This window comes from Cherax quadricarinatus, chromosome 43 (assembly GCF_038502225.1).
Source record: "Cherax quadricarinatus isolate ZL_2023a chromosome 43, ASM3850222v1, whole genome shotgun sequence".
NCBI lineage: Eukaryota > Metazoa > Arthropoda > Malacostraca > Decapoda > Parastacidae > Cherax > Cherax quadricarinatus.
Window position 1 is genome coordinate 29053787 of NC_091334.1, and position 22292 is coordinate 29076078.

Below are 22292 nucleotides of genomic sequence, written 5' to 3' on the forward strand. Positions count from 1 at the left end.
CTCTCCCTGCTCCATGAGTTTTATCAAACCTTGTCTTAAAATTACTATATATGGTCCCTGCCTCCACTACGTCACTTGCCAGACTGTTCCACGGCCTGACAACTCTATGACTGAAGATATACTTCCTAACATCCCTTTGACTCATCTGAGTCTTCAACTTCCAATTGTGACCTCTTGTTTCTGTGTCCCATCTCTGGAACATCCCATCTTTGTCCACTTTGTCTATTCCGCGCAGTATTTTATATGTCGTTATCATGTCTCCCCTGACCCTCCGGTCCTCCAGTGTCGTCAGGCCAATTTCCCTCAACCTTTCTTCGTAGGACAATCCCCTTAGCTCTAATAAGTCACCATGGGCTCCAAGAAAGCTTCTAGTGCTAACCCTACAGCAAAAAGGGTGAGAATTACTATGGATATGAAGAAAGAGATCATTGCTAAGTATGAAAGTGGAGTGCATGTCTCCGAGCTGGCCAGGTTGTACACAAAACCCCAATCAACCATCGCTACTATTGTGGCCAGGAAAACGGCAATCAAGGAAGCTGTTCTTGCCAAAGGTGCAACTTTGTTTTCGAAACAGAGATCGCAAGTGATAGATGATGTTGAGAGACTGTTATTGGTGTGGATAAAGGAAAAACAGATAGCAGGAGATAGCATCTCTCAAGCGATCATATGTGAAAAGGTTAGGAAGTTGCATGACAATTTAATTAAAAAAATGCCTGCAACTAGTGGTGATGAGTGAATTTAAGGCCAGCAAAGGTTGGTTTGAGAAATTTAAGAATTGTAGTGGCATACATAGTGTGATAAGGCATGGTGAGGCTGCCAGTTCGGACCACAAAGCGGCAGAAAAATATGTGCAGGAATTCAAGGAGTACATAGACAGTGAAGGACTGAAACCTGAACAAGTGTTTAATTGTGACGAAACAGGCCTGTTTTGGAAGAAAATGCCAAGCAGGACCTACATTACTCAGGAGGAAAAGGCACTCCCAGGACATAAGCCTATGAAAGACAGGCTTACTCTGCTGATGTGTGCCAATGCTAGTGGTGATTGCAAAGTGAAGCCTTTATTGGTGTATCACTCTGAAACTCCCCGAGAGTTCAGGAAAAACAATGTCCTCAAGGCTAATTTGTGTGTGCTGTGGAGGGCAAACAGTAAGGCATGGGTCACTAGGGACTTTTTCTATGACTGGTTACACCATGCATTTGCCCCCACTGTGAAAATAAATTAGACCTTAAGTGCCTCCTGGTATTAGACAACGCTCCTGGTCATCATTCAGACGTGGCAGAGCGACTTTCTGTGGAAATGAGCTTCATTAACGTCAAGTTTTTGCCTCCTAATACCACTCCTCTCCTGCAGCCCATGGACCACCAGGTCATTTCCAACTTCAAGAAACTGTACACAAAAGCTATGTTTGAAAGGTGCTTTGTAGTGATCTCAGAAACTCAATTGACTCTAAGAGAGTTTTGGAGAGATCACTTTAGCATCCTCAATTGTGTAAACATTATAGGTAAGGCTTGGGAGGGAGTGACTAAGAGGACCTTGAACTCTGCTTGGAAAAAACTGTGGCCAGATTGTGTAGACAAAAAGGATTTTGAAGGGTTTGAGGCTAACCCTGGGAATCCTATGCCAGTTGAGGAATCCATTGTGGCATTGGGGAAGTCCTTGGGGTTGGAGGTTAGTGGTGAGGATGTGGAAGAGTTGGAGGAGGAGGGCAATGAAGAACTAACCACTGATGAGCTGCTAGATCATCTTCAACAGCAAGAGGCCAGACCTGAGGAAACTGCTCCGGAGGAGGGGATAAAGAAATTGAGGAAGTTGCCTACTTCAAAGATTAAGGAAATGTGTGCAATGTGGCTTAAAGTGCAAACCTTTTTTGATGAAAATCACCCTCACACAGCTATTGCAAGCTGTGCTGGTGACTATTACACTGACAATGTTGTGAAACACTTTAGGAATGTCATAAAGGAATGGGAGGTACAGGCCTCTATGGACAGATATGTTGTGTGACAGAGGTCCAGTGACTCTCAAGCTGGTCCTAGTGGCATTAAAAGAAGAAGGGAAATAACCCCGGAAAAGGACTTGCCACCTCAAGTGGCAAGTCCTTTTAGAAGGGGATTCCCCTTTTAAACACCAATCACAGTCTCCCCTCCTCCCATCCCATCAATCATCACCAGATCTTCAATAAAGGTAAGTGTCATGTAACTGTGCATGTCTTCTTCAGTTTGTATTAAAATTAATATTTCATGTGGTAAAATTTTTTTTTGTTCATACTTTGGGGTGTCAGGAACGGATTAATTTGATTTCCATTATTTCTTATGGGGAAAATTAATTCGCCTAACGTTGAGCTCTCAGGAACGGATTAATAGCGTTAGGCGAGGGTCCACTGTACTTGCAACATCTGCCACATTGCTCCCCTATCCACTCTATCATATGCCTTGTCTAAATCCATAAATGTAATAATAACTTCCCTGCCTTTATCTAAATACTGTTCACATATATGCTTCAATGTAAACACTTGATCTACACATCCCCTACCCACTCTGAAACCTCCTTGCTCATCCGCAATCCTACATTCTGTCTTACCTCTTAATTCTTTCAATTATAACCCTACCGTACACTTTTCCTGGTATACTCAGTAAACTTATTCCTCTATAATTTTTACAATCTCTTTTGTCCCCCTTCCCTTTATATAAAGGGACTATACATGCTTGCTGCCAATCCCTAGGTACCTTCCCCTCTTTCATACATTTATTAAACAAAAATACCAACCACTCCAACACTATATCCCCCCTGCTTTTAACATTTCTGTCATGATCTCATCAGTTCCAGCTGCTTTACCCCCTTTCATTCTACGTAATGCCTCACGTACCTCCACCACACTTACATTCTGCTCTTCTTCACTCCTAAAAGATGGTATACCTCCCTGGCCAGTGCATGAAATTACCACTTCCCTTTCTTCGTCGATATTTAAAAGTTCCTCAAAATATTCTCGCCATCTACCCAAAACCTACCTGTCCCCATCTACTAACTCCCCTACTCTGTTTTTAACTGACAAATCCATTCGTTCTCTAGGGTTTCTTAACTTGTTTAACTCACTCCAAAATTTTTTCTTATTTTCATTAAAATTCCTTGACAGTGCCTCTCCCACTCTATCATCTGCTCTCCTTTTGCACTCTCTTCACCTTTCTTTTACTCTCCATATACTCTGCTCTTCTTATAACACTTCTGCTTTGTAAAAACCTCTCATAAGCTAACTTCTTCTCTTTTATCACACCCTTTACTTCATCATTCCACCAATCACTCCTCATTCCTCCTGCACCCACTCTCCTATAACCACAAACTTATGCCCCACATTCTAATACTGCATTTTTAAAACTATTCCAACCCTCTTCAACCCCCCCACTACTCATACTTGCACGAGCCCACCTTTCTGCCAATAATTGCTTATATCTCACCCGAACTACCTCCTCCCTTAGTTTATACACTTTCACCTCCTCCTTGCTTGTTGTTGCCATTTTCCTCTTTTCCCACCTACCTCTTACTCTAACTGAAGCTACAACTAAATAATGATCCGATATATCAGTTGCCCCTCTATAAGCGTGTATATCCTGGAGCCTACCCATCAATCTTTTATCCACCAATACATAATCTAACAAACTACTTTCATTACGTGCTATATCATACCTTGTATATTTATTTATCCTCTTTTTCATAAAATATGTATTACTTATTACCAAACCTCTTTCTACACATACCTCAATTAAAGGCTCCCCATTTTCATTTACCCCTGGCACCCCAAAATTACCTACTACTCCCTCTACAACATTTTTGCCCACTTTAGCATTGAAATCCCCAACCACCATTACTCTCACACTTGGTTCAAAACTCCCCATGCATTCACTCAACATTTCCCAAAATCTCTCTCTCTCCTCTACACTTTTCTCTTCTCCAGGTGCATACACGCTTATTATAACCCACTTTTCACATCCAACCTTTATTTTACTCCACATAATCCTTGAATTAATACATTTGTAGTCCTTCTTTTCCTGCCACAACTTATCCTTCAACATTATTGCTACTATTCCTTTAGCTCTAACTCTATTTGAAACCCCTGACCTAATCCCATTTATTCCTCTTATTTATTCCTATTATTATTATTACGTATTATTCTTCTCCTCCTCCTCCTCCTCCTCCTTCTCTTCCTCCCCTTCCTCCTCCTCCTCCTCCTCTTTGCCTTTCTACTCCTCCTCCTCCTCATTGTTATTATATACTTCCATATATCCAAAACATTGCTGGGACATATAAATACTTTGTATATATTCCAAGACAATAGTAAATGGCTAAGGCAGGTGTAAATGTCCACCTGTCAGTGTGTTTGTGACAATTTGAGTACAATTTCAGTACCTAATACTAGTGTCAGAACAAGGATTGGTTATAAAATGACAAGAACTACTACAAATTGTAATTATCAGAACATAAAAATTACATAAAATATGAAAAATAGAAAAAAAGGTATATCGGCAACACTTCTGCAAGTGGTAGGACTCAATGTTGCTGTCACATGAGCATCCAGTGCTAACTTCTCGCCCTCATAGCTCCATAGGTGCTCTTTTTTTCTATATAAAAAAAAGGTAATTTTCTTTTTCAAAATATTCGGGGTGCTGCGCGAGTGACGTATGTATACGTTGGGACCGTTTAAGGGTTAAGACATTCTTTCCAACTTTAACCTCACATACAGAACATACATCCTTATCTTGCATAACCCACAGCCAACAAATTCTTCACCATAACAGGAATTCAAACACATACACCAGACAGCACTGCCCGTTTGTGTGACCCAAAGAAAGGTGTGTGTGAGGTTCCAACCAGTAGGTGGGATGCAACTTGATTACACTACATGTAGTGTGCCAAAAACCAAGGTGCATCAGCAGTGAAAAAGCTTTCTTTGCTAATTTACAAATTATGTTTCCCCTCAAGGAAGGTTCCTTGATGTTGGTGAGGGGCTCTTGATTTAGGGAATTGGATCTGCTCCAGTTCCCCGAATTAAGCCTGAATGCCTTCCACATCCCCCCCCAGGCGCTGTATAATCCTCCGGGTTTAGCGCTTCCCCCTTGATTATTATAATAATAATAATACAAATTATGTTAAGCTCAGATGCAGCAGATGTCAACCTCACTGGGTACATTACCACCACTACATAAAACTATGGAACTAAGAACTACTGACGAAAGTAAAGTTCAGTGTGTACTGAATTTAAATAGTTTACAAGATTTGCCCCAATAAACAACAGTCCTGCTAGACTGCAACACATTAACCAGCCTCATACTTAACACTGATACAAAAGAATGGCATAAACCTTGGTAAGTGATACTGACATGATCTTAAGATGTCAAAAGTGTCTAGAAGCCTCACTAATCATCAACAATATGGAACATAATGATGCAATTTAAAAAATTTCAACATTGGTATAGATTATATGCAACCAGGCTAAGCCCTTTCTACTTCAAAACCCGGTATGTCCTCTCATGGTCTATCTGACACCATCTAAAAAAAATAAAAAATAAAAAAATAAAAACTTGCTTGCACTTTTATCATGTCATGACATGTCTTTCAAGCCTCACTTCCAGCCAATATAAAAATATATATATAGAGTTACTCTCAACTTCTACTTGTGCCAGTACCCAAACATTTTCTAATAAACATGTCGTAGTGTTTGCTCGCGTGTGTTTCTCGAGCAGTGATACAAGTCAGCTGGTCAAGCTTGGAGAACACAAATGAAGGAGAGTAACTGGGAAAAGTTGAATGAAAGCTCAGGAGAATTAGTGGAGAACTGGAGAACTATCACACATTACATACCAAGACAGGTCTAGATCTACTCATCTTCCATCAGAACAATCTTCAGTGCTATATTAACTAACATGTAGCCCAACATGATATGACACAAACAACTGTATGTTACACCTGTAGGGTCATAATACAGCAGCAGCAGAACAGATCTGCAGCTGAAGCTACAAAAAGGTAACAAAATTACAGCAACATATATCATAGGTATAGTAATTACATTTTTAAATTTGCTAAGCCACAGTTCAGAAGAGATACAAATATTTCCTTTCAGAAAACAAACTTTAAGATTCTTCCAGGCGAATTTTAAAACTCGTGTAAACAAAGTCACAAGACAAAACTAGAAATTAGCAAATCAGAAAACTTGAATTCCCCAACATGGAGTGTAAATATAATACAGTGGACCCCCGCATAACGATCAGCTCCCAACTCGACCAATTATGTAAGTGTATTTTTGTAAGTGCTTTTGTAGGTGTATTTGTGGGGGTCTGAAACGGACTAATCTAATTCACAATATCTCTTATGGGAACAAATTCGGTCTATAACGGCACCCAAACAGACTTCTGGATTGAAATAATATCGTTATCCGGGGGTCCGCTGTATTGGTATACAATACCAAGTTGATAAGTAAGATACATGTGCACCAGTTAAGTATCTTTATTCTAAAATGTTTTCCCTACACAGACTTTATCATTCGAATTCCGGAGAGATGGAGGTGATTTAGGAAAATCTGATTGTATAACTTTACAAGATGACTTAAATACATTGAATATAAACTTTAGCTTCAGAGATACACAGAAAAATGCTCAACCAACGCCTCTACCAGAACCACAGAAGAGTTTAATGCACAAGCCACTGTAATTTTTTTTTTTTTTAACAAGTTGGCCGTCTCCCACCAAGGCAGGGTGACCCAAAAAGAAAGAAAATCCCCCAAAAATAATAGTGGAGGATCCTATTTGACAGTGTTATAATATATCACAGCGCATCCTGGTGGTGGAAATTCTAGCAGCAGTGTTAGCCTGTACCCAAATCCATCCTGGCCAGACTACACACTACTGGTATTACAGTAAGTGTATTATACAATACATGAACACTTATGTGCTATTGCAAATATACATACCACTTCTAATTGATACATAAGTACAGATGAGGGCAATAGGACAGAGGGATGAGAAAAGAAGAGTAGGTGGAAGGGGAGAAGGGAGGTGGAGGAAGAAGTCTATGAAGAAGAGGGATGAGGAAAGACACCAAATAGGAAGAGGGAGGAGAAAGGGAGAAGGAAGTTAAAAGGAAGAGGATAGTGAGAAGGAAAATACTCTTAATTTACCTTTTAATGGGTTTTGAGTTTTCCTACTTTCACAGTCTGGGTCTGGGTCCATGGATGTTGATATAATGTTACCTTACTGTGCCTACAGTGGCCCTGTTTTTCAATGGGTTTATTTTACATCTCTTATCTCTCATTCCAGTATGTTGTTATTGCAGTGTAGATTTGAGACTAGGCCCTTACATACCATCTATATACATGTATTTTCCAACAGTGAGTACATATTTCCTAGGTAGTAGGTTGGTAGACAGCAACCACCCAGGGAGGTACTACCGTCCTGCCAAGTGAGTGTAAAACGGAAACCTGTAATTGTTTTACATGATGGTAGGATTGCTGGTGTCCATTTTTCTGTCTCATAAACATGCAAGGTTTCAGGTACGTCTTGCTACTTCTAATTACACTTAGGTCACATTACACATACATGTACAAGCATGTATGTATATACACACCCCTCTGGGCTTTCTTCCATTTTTCTTACTAGTTCTTGTTCTTGTTTATTTCCACTTACCTCCATGGGGAAGTGGAACAGAATTCTTCCTCCGTAAGCCATGCGTGTTGTAAGAGGCGACTAAAATGTCAGGAGCAAGGGGCTAGTAACCTCTTCTCCTGTATATATTACTAAATGTAAAAGGAGAAACTTTTGTTTTTCCTTTTAGGCCACCCCGCCTCGGTGGGATATGGCCGGTGTGTTGAAAGAAAGAAAGAGTACATATTTACAACTAAGAGACATTTCCAGTAATTTAAATGCTTTATTGGCTCTATGTGGGCCATCAATGATCTCTGAAGCTGCCCCAACTGTGTGCCTGTCCTGAATGCAGGCATCAACACTGAACAATACTCTGAGCAAGAAAGTGCAAGTGATTTGAATAGTGTCATCATGGCATTATTTCCTTTGTTCAGAATGTTCTCATTATTTCCCTTGTTGAACTCCTGGCTTTCATGACATTTGCCTTATTATATTCTTTAAGAAAGGTGGTGGGCAAAAGAGTGGTAGGAAGAGAAGAAAGGCAAACAGAAAGGCAGGCAAGAAGGAAAGACAGGATGGGACTTAAACTGAGGAAAGGAAGGAAGGAAGGAAGGTAAGCAAGAATAGAGAGAATATAAACTCACCTGCACTTTTAACACCCATGAGTCTGCGAAACTTCTCTGCCATCTTGCCGTCTCTGTCATTAGAGAACCTAGTGTTGGCCCAGAGTGCAGCTTGGCCGCTGCTGGCCCCAGTGCTGCCTGCTGTTGCTGTTGCTGTTGCTGCTGCAGCTGCTGAAGCTGCACATTCTCCACCCAAATTAGGACGTAAGCTGTTCATTCCTGATCCCATTCCACCCATTCCAGATCCACCAGGGTGGAGGTTGAGAGAGGCTGGGGTGTTACTTGCTGCTCCTTCTGCTGCACTGTTGCCAGCAGGTGTGTCTGCTGCTTTATTCTGAATGAAAAAGGGGAATTTTTAGAATAGGAAAGTGCTGGAGAAGCAATGGTATGAGTAGCAAGAAAGAAAATTTTCTTGCCAAACAGCATTCAATGCTGCTCAGTTTGTCCATGACCAACAAGTGTGTGCATATATGCACATACACACAAAGCGCGCATGCATGCGTGCACATACGTATGAGTGTGCACATACACACACCCACACACTCACTCAAGGCAGTATTCTTTAACCCTTTGACTGTTTCAGTCGTATATATACGTCTTACGAGCCACCGTTTTTGACGTATATTTACTCATAAATTCTAGCGGCTTCAAATCAAGCAGGAGAAAGCTGGTAGGCCCACATGTGAGAGAATGGGTCTGTGTGGTCAGTGTGCACCATATAAGAAAAATCCTGCAGCACACAGTGCATAATGAGAAAAAAAAACTACGACCGTTTTTTTTTAATTAAAATGCCGACTTTGTGGTCTATTTTTGTATAGTATTTATGGTTGTATTCTCGTTTTCTTGGTCTCATTTGATAGAATGGAAACCATATTATAGAAATAGAGGTGATTTTGACTGGTTTTAAAATGAAAAGAACCTTGAAATGGAGCTCAAATTAGGGGAAATGTTTGATTTTTGCCGATGTTCAAAAAGTAAACAAATGATGTCATTGTTCAATAAATGTCCAACTAGCCATTCTAATATGCAGTCATGAACGAGTTGACATTACAGTGGACCCCCGCATAACGATCACCTCCGAATGCGACCAATTATGTAAGTGTATTTATGTAAGTGCGTTTGTACGTGTATGTTTGGGGGTCTGAAATGGACTAATCTACTTCACAATATTCCTTATGGGAACAAATTCGGTCAGTACTGGCACCTGAACATACTTCTGGAGTGAAAAAAATATCGTTAACCGGGGGTCCACTGTATTTATACAATTATTACAATATTGCAGTAGTCTGCATAACAGTAAATCTTCTATTTTTTGTTTGAATAAAAATTCAGAATAGAAAGCAAGAGTAATGTCGGAGGGGCCTGGAGATGTGGCTGATGAACAAAGAAAATGCTATTTTAGAGCCAGGAATGTCTGCATTGTTCATTCTGGACCCTATTTTGAAATTGTCATATTTTTTAATTTTCGTGAAAATGGCCAAATTGCAAATTTCTGACCACGTTATTGGGTAGTTGAAATCGGTAAATGGGCAGTTCTTGTACTCAATTGATAGAGCTATGAGTTTGGTCAACTGGAGCAATGGAATTAGCCAAAAATAGGGCTCAAAGTGGGCGAAATTGCCGATTCGTAAATATCGCCGAGGTCGCTAACTTCACAAGAGTGTAATTCCTTCAGCTTTCCATCAAATTTCATACTTTTGGTATCATTACAATTGGGAAAAGTTTCTCTATCATTTCATAAGAAAAAATATTTTTTTTTTTTAAATTTTGCGACACCAGGAGACACCTCAGGATTTGGGGTTGCGACAGTCAAAGGGTTAATGGTGCTCCCAGCATTTAGCGTTCTCGTCCAGTCCTAGGATATTGTCAGAGGTCACTGTGTGCCACAGAGTCAGTGAACATACCTACATAGGTATAGCAAGGTTTCCAGAGTCTGAAAAGGGTGATATGGTCAAAAACATTACAATTTAAATTTGAATGTGGGAGTTTTTTAACAAAAGCTAAGCGAGGGGGAGTGAGCAGCTGGTCAGTGCTACTGGCGGAAGTGTTGATAAAAGTCATCACAACAAACGATATTGCAACAGGTCATGGTTGTGACTGTAATCAGAAAAAAAAGGCAAATATCTGATCAGTGATGTAGTACAGTGACATAGTGGACCCTCCGTTTTCATCGATGTCTGTTATCGGTTTTGGCCGACTTTTTCCGTTGATTTTTTGGCTCTTGTTTTCATCGATCATAAAGCCACCTCCCACACCATTCTCAGCCAGTGTAGCGTTGTTTCTCGGCGAGTGACCATATCCTGCCAGGTCATACAAAACATTTCATAATAATCCATTGTTTTTGCCACTTGTTTATTGTGTGTGACTGCTAAATAAGCAACTATAACCCCAAAGAAAGCTCCTAGTGCCAGTGCTTTGGTAAAGAAAGTGAAGAACACCGTAGAACTGAAAAAAGAAATCCTAAGAAAATATGATAGTGGCATACTCATTGATGAACTTGGCATGATGTACAGGAAGTCATCATCAACAATCGGCTCCATTGTGGCAAAAAGAAAAGAAATAATTGAAGCTGATGTTGCGAAAGGGGTGAATGTGAAAATCAAACAGAGATCCCAAACAACTGAAGAAGTGGAGAAACTGTTGTTGGTGCGGATCAGAGAGAGAGTTAGCAGGAGACAGTGTTGTGCAGTCAATTATTTGTGAAAAGGCAAGACAGTTACCTGACGACCTCTTAAAGAAACTGCCTGAAACAAGTGCTGATGTAGGTGAATTTAAGACCAGCAAAGGCTGATTTGAAAAATTCAACAAGCGAAGTCGCATACACAGTGTTGTAAGGCACGGCGAGGGTGCCGGTTCAGGCAAACAAGCAACTGAAAAATTTGTACGGGAATTCAAGTGTTATGTAGAGGATGAAAAATTCCAACCCCAGGAAATGTTCAATTGTGATGAAACAGGCCTGTTTTGGAAGAAAATGCCAAATAGGACCTACATTATGCAGGAGGAAAAGGCACTCCCAGGACACAAGCCTATGAAAGACAGGCTAACTCTCTTGTGTGGTAATGCTAGTGGGGATTTCAAAGTGAAGCCTTTACTGGCATATCACTCTGAAAATCCTAGTGTTTTCAAGAAAAACAGTGTTGTCAAGAGTAAATTGTGTGTGAAGTGGAAGGCTAACAGTACGGTATGGGTCACTAGGGAAATTTTCCTTAAATGGTTCAATGAAGTGTTTGGCCCGAGTGTGAAGATATACCTCCTGGATAATAAATTGCCACTCCAGTGCCTCCTGTTAACCCTTTCAGGGTCACCAGGCCCTCTCCGAAACTTGTTCTCAGGGTCGAAAATTTTCCGGGTAAAAAAAAAAAAAAAAACTTACGAAAAGATAGAGAATCTTTTCCCAATCATGATAACACCAAAATTATGAAATTTGATGGAAAACTTACGGAATTATGCTCTCGCGAAGTTAGCGGTCTCGACGATGTTTACGCATCGGCGATTTTGCCCACTTTGAGCCCTATTTTTATCCAATTCCAGTGTACTAGTCGACAAAAATCATAGCTATTTCGCTAGAACTCCATTTTTTCTATCGAATGAGTACAAGAAACCATCCATTTACCGATTTCAACTATTCAATAAAGTGGTCAGAAATTAGCAATTTTGCCAATTTCACACAAATTTCAAAAGATGCCAATTTCCTAATAGGGTCTAGAATAAACAAGAAAGACATTCCTGGCACTAAAATAACATTTCCTCTGTTCATTAGTCTCGTCCCCACACCCCTCTTCCATTTCTTTAGCTTTCCACTTTGAATTTTTATTCTCACAAAAAATAGAAGATTTACATTTATGCAGACTACTGTATTAGTGTAGAAATGGTATAAATAATATCAGCGCACTTGTGAAAGAATATTAGACTCACCAGTTGATGTGTATTGGACGCTTGGCATGATTTGTTTACTTTTGAACTTTGGCAAAAAATCGAACATTTCTGCTACTTTGAGCTCAATTTCAAGGTACTTTTCATTGTGAAACCAATCAAAATCATCTCAATTTCTGTAATATGTCTTCCATTCTATAAAATGAGACCAGGAAAACTAGAATACAACCATAAATACCATACGAAAATACAGTGCAAAGTCGCTGTTTTAAACCATTACACACTGTGTGCTGCAGGATTTTTTTTATACTGCACACGCTGACCACATAGACCCATTCTTTCATATGTAGGCCTACCAGCTTTCTTTTGCTAGATTTGAGGACGCTAGAATTTAGACGTACTAGTACGTCAATAACCCTGGTGCGTAAGCAATACTAGTATGCCAGAAACCCTGAAAGGGCTAATGGACAATGCTCCTGCTCATCCTCCAGACTTGGAAGCCCAATTGTCTAAGGAATTCAATTTTGAAACAGTGAAGTTCCTGCCTCGTAACACCACTCTTCTCCTCCAGCCCATGGACCAACAGATCATTGCAAACTTCGAAAAACTGTACACCAAAGCAATGTTTCAAAGGTGCTTTGACATAACCATGGACTCTGAATTGACCCTAAGAGAGTTCTGGAAGAATCACTTTAATATCTTCCACTGCATAGGCCTTATAGATAAGGCTTGGCAGGGAGTGACTTCCAGGATGATGAACTCTGCTTGGAGAAAATTGTGGCCAGATTGTGTCCAAAAGAAGGATTTTGAAGGGTTTGAGGCTGACTCTGTCGACCCTACACCTGTTGTGAAATCAACTGTGGCATTGGGGAATTCCATGGGGTTGGATGCGAGTTTGGAGGATGTGGAAGAGTTGGGGAGGACCACAATGAAGAGCTAACCACTGATGAGCTGCAAGAGCTTCATCTGCAACAGCAACAGACCACAGTTTAGGAAACTGCTTCAGAGGAGGAGGAAGAGAGATGGAAGAAGGTGCCGCCTTCAAAGATTAAGGAGATTTGTGCAATGTGGACTAGAGTGCATTCATTTGTGGAGGAACATCACCCTGAGAAATCTGTTGCAATCCGTACTAGTGACTTTTACAATGACAATGCCACATCCCATTTTAGGCAAATCTTAGAGACGCCAGAAACAGAGCTAACTGGACAGATATTTTGTGCGACAGGGGTCCAGTGACTTTTAAGCTGGTCCTAGTGGCAGTAAAGAACAAAGGAGGGAAGTGACCCCAGATAAGGACTTGGTACCTAGTCCTAATAGAGGAGGATTCCTCTTCCAAATAATAACCTATCTTCCCTCTCCCCTCCTCCCTGTCTTCCTTCCAGCAACAACAGCCTTCAATAGAGCTAAGTGTCATGTGTAATGTTCATTTTTTTGTGCATGTAACTATCTTTAAGATAAAAAAAAATTTTTGTTGTTGATACTTCTGGGTGTCTGGAACGGATTAATTCCATTTACATTACTTCTTATGGGGAAAATGGTTTCGGTTTTGGCTGATGGCTCTGGAACGGATTAAACATGAAAACCGAGGGTCCACTGTAGTCATTAATGAGCGATTTGGAAATGAAAAAAAACAAAACAAAATAGTCAGTTCTCCAGCAGTTGGCACTTATCTATTTGTGGTTGCAGGGGTTGAGCCATAGATCCTGGCCCCGCCTCTTCGCTGATTGCTACTAGGTCCTCTCTCTCCCTGCTCCATGAGCTTTACCAAACTTCTTAAAACTACGTATGGTTACTGCCTCCACTACATCACTTTCTAGGGTATTTCACTGCCTGACAACTCTATGACTGAAGAAATGCTTCCTAACATCCCTTCAACTCATAGAAGTCTTCAACTTCCAATTGTGATCCCTTGTTCCTGTGTCCCATCTCTGGAACATCCTATCTTTGTCCATCTTGTCTATTCTGCACATCTGAATAACTTGTAGACTTAACAGTGGAGACTGAAGCAGCCTTATACCTGTGTAATACCCTTCAAAAAAGGGGACTACACAGGCACGAGGTGTTTCTTGCATGAGGTGCAGCGGGAAAGAGAACTGGAGCGAGAGACAGTAAATGAAATGATGGAACAAGTGACCACAAAAGTGCAGGAAGGCAGAGAAGTTCATACCAAGGGGTAACAGAAAAAATGGAAAGTCCAGAGTGAGCCCATGGTTTACCTGGAGGTGTAAAGAGGCCAAAGCTAAGTGTGCTAGAGCATGGAAAAGGTATAGAAGGCAAAGGACTTAAGAAAACAAGGGGTGGAGCAGAAGAACTAGAAACAAATATGCATGGATAAGGAGAGGGGCCCAGTGGAAATATGAGAATGACAGCATCAAAAGCCAAATCTGACCCAAAGTTGTTATACAGCCACATCAAAAGGAAAACAACAGTCAAGGACCATGTAATCAGGTTGAGGAAGGAAGGAGGGGAGCTCACGAAGAGTGACCAGGAAATATGTGAAGAGCTTAACACAAGATTTAGAGAAGTATTCACAGTGGAGACAGAATGCTTCCAGCAAACTGAGGCAGTGGGGTGCACCAGCAAGTGCTGGACACACTGCACATAACCAAGGTGGTGGTGAAGAAACTGTTAGGTGAACTAGATATCTCGAAGGTGGTGGGCCCAGAAAACCTCTCTCCATGGGTCCTGAGAGAGGGAGCAGAGGAACTGTGTGTGCCGCTAGCAGCAATCTTCAATAAATCTGTCGAAACAGGGAAATTGCCTGAGGTGTGGAAGACAGCAAATGTAGTTCTAATTTTTAAGCTTTTCAGTGTCGCGACCCCTACTCACAAACATGCTCTCAGGGCCGAAGAATTTAAGGAAAAAAAAATTTATTTTATCTAATGAAATGAAAAGAGAATCTTTTTCCAAAGGTAGTGAAACCAAAAGTACGAAATTTGATGGAAAACTTACAGAATTTTGCTCTCGTCAAATCAGCGGTCTTGGCGATATTTATGCATCAGCAATTTACCCATTTCAACTATCTAAGAGAGTGATCAGAAATTGGTAATTTGGCCAGTTTCATATAAAATTCAACAACTGCCAATTTGAAAACAGGGTCCAGAATAAATGATGTAGACATACCTGGCACTAAGTAAACATTTCCTCTATTCCATAGTCACTTCTCCAGGCCCCTCTTATACATTATGCTTTCTTTTCATTTTGATTTTTTTTTTAACCTCATCAGCCATTTCCCATTAAGGCAGGGTGCCCCCCCCCCCCAAAAAAAAGGAAAGAAAAAATAGACGATTTACAGTTATGCAGACTACTGCAATGCTGTAATAACTGGATAAATCATGTCAGTGCATTCTTAAATGCATATTAGACTGGCCAGCTGGACACACATTGTACAAGCGATGTCATTTGTGTACTCCGCAATATTGGCAAAAATCAAACATTTCAATAACTTTCAGCTCAATTTTAAGCTACTTTCAGTCCCAAAACTAATTTAAATAATCTCCATTTCTGTAATATATCTTCCATTCTATCAAATGAGATCAAGACACAGAGAATAAAACCTGAAAAAGTATACAAAAATGCACTGCAAAGTCGCTGTTTTAAACCAAAAACATGGTCAGTTTTTTTCTTCCTCATGCACTGCGTGCTGCAGGATTTTTTTTTTTTCAACAAGTCGGCCGTCTCCCACCGAGGCAGGGTGACCCAAAAAAGAAAGAAAATCCCCAAAAAGAAAATACTTTCATCATCATTCAACACTTTCACCACACTCACACATTATTACTGTTTTTGCAGAGGTGCTCAGAATACAACAGTTTAGAAGCATATACGTATAAAGATACACAACGTATCCCATTTACTGCACAGACCCATTCTCTCATATCTAGGTCCAAATTTACCACTGACAGCTTATCTGAGTGAGCTGATACTATGGGACCAACACTGGCTTCAGAGCCATGATATAACAGAACCAACACCGAAAGCATTAAGAAAGAAGGCAGACAGGCAGCATTAAACTACAGACCTATGCCACTGTTATGTATAGTATGTAATGCCAGGGAGAACATCATCCGAAGAAGAGTGATGGAGCACACAGAAAGGATTGGGCTCATACATGACAATCAGCACGGCTTCAGGGAAGGGGAATCCTGTGTCACAAATCTACTTGAATTCTATGATATGGTAACAAAAGACAGGAGAGAGGGGGATGGGTAGATTGCATCTTTTTGGGCTGCAAGAAGATTTTTGACATGGTACCACACAAGAGACTGGTTCAAAAATTAGAAGAGTAGGCAGGAATAGTAAGGAAAAACTGCAATGGATCTGGGAATACCTGACAGGAAGGAAACAACGAGTGTTGGTATGAGATGAAGTGTCAGAGTGGGTGCATGTATCGAATGGGGTTCCACAAGAGTCAGTCCTAGGTGCTGTTTCTTGTATACGTGAATAACATGATGGAAGGAATAAATTCAGTAGAGTAGCTGTTCGATGATGTGAAACTAATGAGGAGAATACAAGTTGGCGAGGATTAGCTAAGATTACAAATGGATAAGGACAGGCTACAAGTCTGGTCTGACAAATGGCTCCTGGAGTTTAACCCCAGCAAGCGCAAAGTCATGAAGATTGGGGAAGGACAATGAAGATCACAAATGGAGTAGAGGTTAGGAGATCAAAGGCTGCAAACTTCACTTAAAGAAAAGGATCTTAGGGTAAGTATTATAATGAACATGTCCCCTGAGGCGCACATCAATCAAATAACTGCTGCAGCATATGGGGGCTTGGCAAACCTGAGAATAGCATTTAGACATCTGAGTAAGGAGACATTCATGACACTGTACAGTTTTTATGTCAGGCCTATACTAGAGTATGCAGCACCAGTATGGAACCCACACCTAGTCAAACATGTCACGAAATTGGAGAAAGTGCAAAAGTTTGCAACAAGATTAGTCTCGGAGCTGAGGGGTACGTCTTACGAGAAAAGGTTAAGGGAACTCAACCTGTGTGTGATGAATGGTTTTGAAAACCGACAAGTAGAAGATTGAGACACTTACGCAACATATGGGAATCTTTACTGAGGAAACGTTTTGCCACACAGTGGCTTCATCAGTCCAATACAAAGCTTTGTATTGGACTGATGAAGCCACTGTGGCAAAACGTTTCTTCAATACAGATTCCCATATGTTGCATAAGTGTCTCAATCTTCCTCCTAGAAGTCAACCTGATGACACTAGAGAATAGGAGGGATTGGGAATGACGTATAAAACACTGAGAGAAATTGACAAGGTGTACAGGGCTAAAATATTTCAGAGAGGAATAATCTGGAGAGTGAAGTAGTGGAGGCAAGTTCCATACATAACTTTAAGAAGAGGTGTGATAAAGCTCATGGAGCAGGGAGAGAGTGACTTAATATCAACCAGCAAAGAGGCAGGGCCAGGGGCTATGACTCGACCCCTCCAACCACATATAGGTGAGGACAACCACAGTAACACTACACAACCACAGTAACACACTATGCAACACAACCACAGTAACACACTACACAACACAACCACAGTAACACTACACAACACAACCACAGTAACACTACACAACACAACCACAGTAACACACTACACAACACAACCACAGTAACACACTACACAACACAACCACAGTAACACTACACAACACAACCACAGCAACACACCAGACACAACACAACCACAGTAACACACTACACAACACAACCACAGTAACACACCAGACACAACAACCACAGCAACACACCAGACACAACACAACCACAGTAACACACCAGACACAACACAACGACAGCATCACACTACACAACACAACCACAGCAACACACTAGACACAACAGAACCACAGCAACACACTACACAACACAACCACAGCAACACACTACACAACACAACCACAGTACACAACACAACCACAGCAACACTACACAACTGCAGTAACACAGTACACAACACAACCACAGTAACACTCTACACAATTCAACCACAGTAACACTCTACACATTGCAACCACAGCAACACTACACAACACAACCACAGCAACACTCTACACAACACAACCACAGCAACACACAACACAACCACAGCAACACAGTACACAACACAACCACAGTAACAAACTACACAACACAACCACAACAACACACAACACAACCACAGCAACACACAACACAACCACAGTAACACACTACACAACACAACCACAGTAACACATTACACAACACAACCACAACAACACACTACACAACACAACCACAGTAACACAGTACACAACACAACCACAGTAACACACTACACAACACAACCACAGCAACACTCTACACAACACAACCACAGCAACACACAACACAACCACAGCAACACACAACACAACCACAGCAACACACTACACAACACAACCACAGTAACACACAATGCAACACAACCACACTAACACACAACCACAGCAACACAACCACAGTAACACACCATGCAACACAACCACAGTAACACACCATGCAACACAACCACAGTAACACACCATGCAACACAACCACAGTAACACACCATGCAACACAACCACAGTAACACACCATGCAACACAACCACAGTAACACACTACACAACACAACCACAGCAACACACTACACAACACAACCACAGCAACACACTACACAACACAACCACAGTAACACACTACACAACACAACCACAGCAACACACTACACAACACAACCACAGTAACACACTACACAACACAACCACAGTAACACACTACACAACACAACCACAGTAACACACTACACAACACAACCACAGCAACACACTACACAACACAACCACAGTAACACACTACACAACACAACCACAGCAACACACTACACAACACAACCACAGTAACACACTACACAACACAACCACAGCAACACACTACACAACACAACCACAGCAACACACTACACAACACAACCACAGCAACACACTACACAACACAACCACAGCAACACACTACACAACACAACCACAGCAACACACTACACAACACAACCACAGCAACACACTACACAACACAACCACAGTAACACACTACACAACACAACCACAGTAACACACTACACAACACAACCACAGCAACACAGTACACAACACAACCACAGTAACACACTACACAACACAACCACAGTAACACACTACACAACACAACCACAGTAACACACTACACAACACAACCACAGTAACACACTACACAACACAACCACAGTAACACACTACACAACACAACCACAGTAACACACTACACAACACAACCACAGTAACACAGTACACAACACAACCACAGTAACACACTACACAACACAACCACAGTAACACAGTACACAACACAACCACAGTAACACACTACACAACACAACCACAGTAACACAGTACACAACACAACCACAGTAACACACTACACAACACAACCACAGTAACACACTACACAACACAACCACAGTAACACACTACACAACACAACCACAGTAACACACTACACAACACAACCACAGTAACACACTACACAACAACCACAGTAACACACTACACAACACAACCACAGCAACACACTACACAACACAACCACAGTAACACACTACACAACACAACCACAGTAACACACTACACAACACAACCACAGTAACACACTACACAACACAACCACAGTAACACACTACACAACAACCACAGCAACACACTACACAACACAACCACAGTAACACACTACACAACACAACCACAGTAACACACTACACAACACAACCACAGTAACACAGTAACAACACACAACCACAGTAACACACTACACAACACAACCACAGTAACACACTACACAACACAACCACAGTAACACACTACACAACACAACCACAGTAACACACTACACAACACAACCACAGTAACACACTACACAACACAACCACAGTAACACACTACACAACACAACCACAGTAACACACTACACAACACAACCACAGTAACACACTACACAACACAACCACAGTAACACACTACACAACACAACCACAACAACACACTACACAACACAACCACAGTAACACACTACACAACACAACCACAGTAACACACCATACAACACAACCACAGTAACACACCATGCAACACAACCACAGTAACACTACACAACAACCACAGCAACACACCAGACACAACACAACCACAGCAACACACCAGACACAACACAACCACAGCAACACACTACACAACACAACCACAGCAACACACTACACAACAACCACAGCAACACACTACACAACACAACCACAGCAACACACTACACAACAACCACAGCAACACACTACACAACACAACCACAGCAACACACTACACAACAACCACAGTAACACACTACACAACACAACCACAGTAACACACTACACAACACAACCACAGTACACAAACACAACCACAGTAACACACTACACAACACAACCACAGTAACACACTACACAACACAACCACAGTAACACACTACACAACATAACCACAGTAACACACTACACAACACAACCACAGTAACACACTACACAACACAACCACAGTAACACACTACACAACATAACCACAGTACACAACACCACAGTAACACACAACACAGTAACACAACACAACACAACCACAGTACACACTACACAACACAACCACAGTAACACACTACACAACACAACCACAGTAACACACTACACAACACAACCACAGTAACACACTACACAACACACAACCACAGTAACACACTACACAACACAACCACAGTAACACACTACACAACACAACCACAGTAACACACTACACAGCCACAACCACAGTAACACAACACAACACAACACAGCAACACACTACACAACACAACCACAGTACACAAACACAACCACAGTAACACACTACACAACACAACCACAGTAACACACTACACAACACAACCACAGTAACACACACACTACACAACACAACCACAGCAACACACTACACAACACAACCACAGTAACACACTACACAACACAACCACAGTAACACACTACACAACACAACCACAGTAACACACTACACAACACAACCACAGTAATACACAAGACACAACCACAGTACACAAACACAACCACAGTAACACACTACACAACACAACCACAGTAACACAGTACACAATACACAAGTAACACACTACACAACAGTAACACACTACACAACACAACCACAGTAACACACACAATACACAACACACTACACAACAGTAACACACTACACAACACAACCACAGTAACACACACAATACACAACACAACCAATACAGTAACACACACAACACAACCACAGTAACACACTACACACAGTAACACACTACACAACACAACCACAGTAACACACACACAATACACAAGTAACACACTACCACAGTAACACACTACACAACACAACCACAGTAATACACAAGACACAACACAACCACAGTAACACACTACACAACACAACCACAGTAACACACTACACAACACAACCACAGTAACACACTACACAACACAACCACAGTAACACACTACACAACACAACCACAGTAACACACTACACAACACAACCACAACAACACACAACACAACCACAGTACACAACACAACCAACACAGTAACACACTACACAACACAACCACAGTAACACAGTACACAACACAACCACAGTAACACACTACACAACACAACCACAGTAACACACTACACAACACAACCACAGTAACACACTACACAACACAACCACAGTAACACACTACACAACACAACCACAGTAACACACTACACAACACAACCACAGTAACACACTACACAACACAACCACAGTAACACACTACACAACACACACCACAGTAACACACTACACAACACAACCACAGTAACACACTACACAACACAACCACAGTAACACACTACACAACACAACCACAGTAACACACTACACAACACAACCACAGTAACACACTACACAACACAACCACAGTAACACACTACACAACACAACCACAGTAACACACTACACAACACAACCACAGTAACACACTACACAACACAACCACAGTAACACACTACACAACACAACCACAGCAACACACCAGACACAACACAACCACAGTAACACA

At 41.2% G+C, this 22292-nt stretch overlaps 1 protein-coding gene across 8 annotated transcripts in view; it reads right to left on the reverse strand.

Moving 5' to 3' along the window:
• Positions 1–22292, reverse strand: part of LOC128694175 (arginine/serine-rich coiled-coil protein 2) — a 203568-nt gene that overhangs the window by 42985 nt on the left and 138291 nt on the right. For all 8 annotated transcript variants that reach the window (XM_070093825.1, XM_070093822.1, XM_070093826.1 and 5 more), the window contains one exon: positions 8271–8583. In XM_070093825.1, the coding sequence (XP_069949926.1) occupies positions 8271–8583 (313 nt within the window). The remainder of the gene's footprint in view (positions 1–8270; positions 8584–22292) is intronic.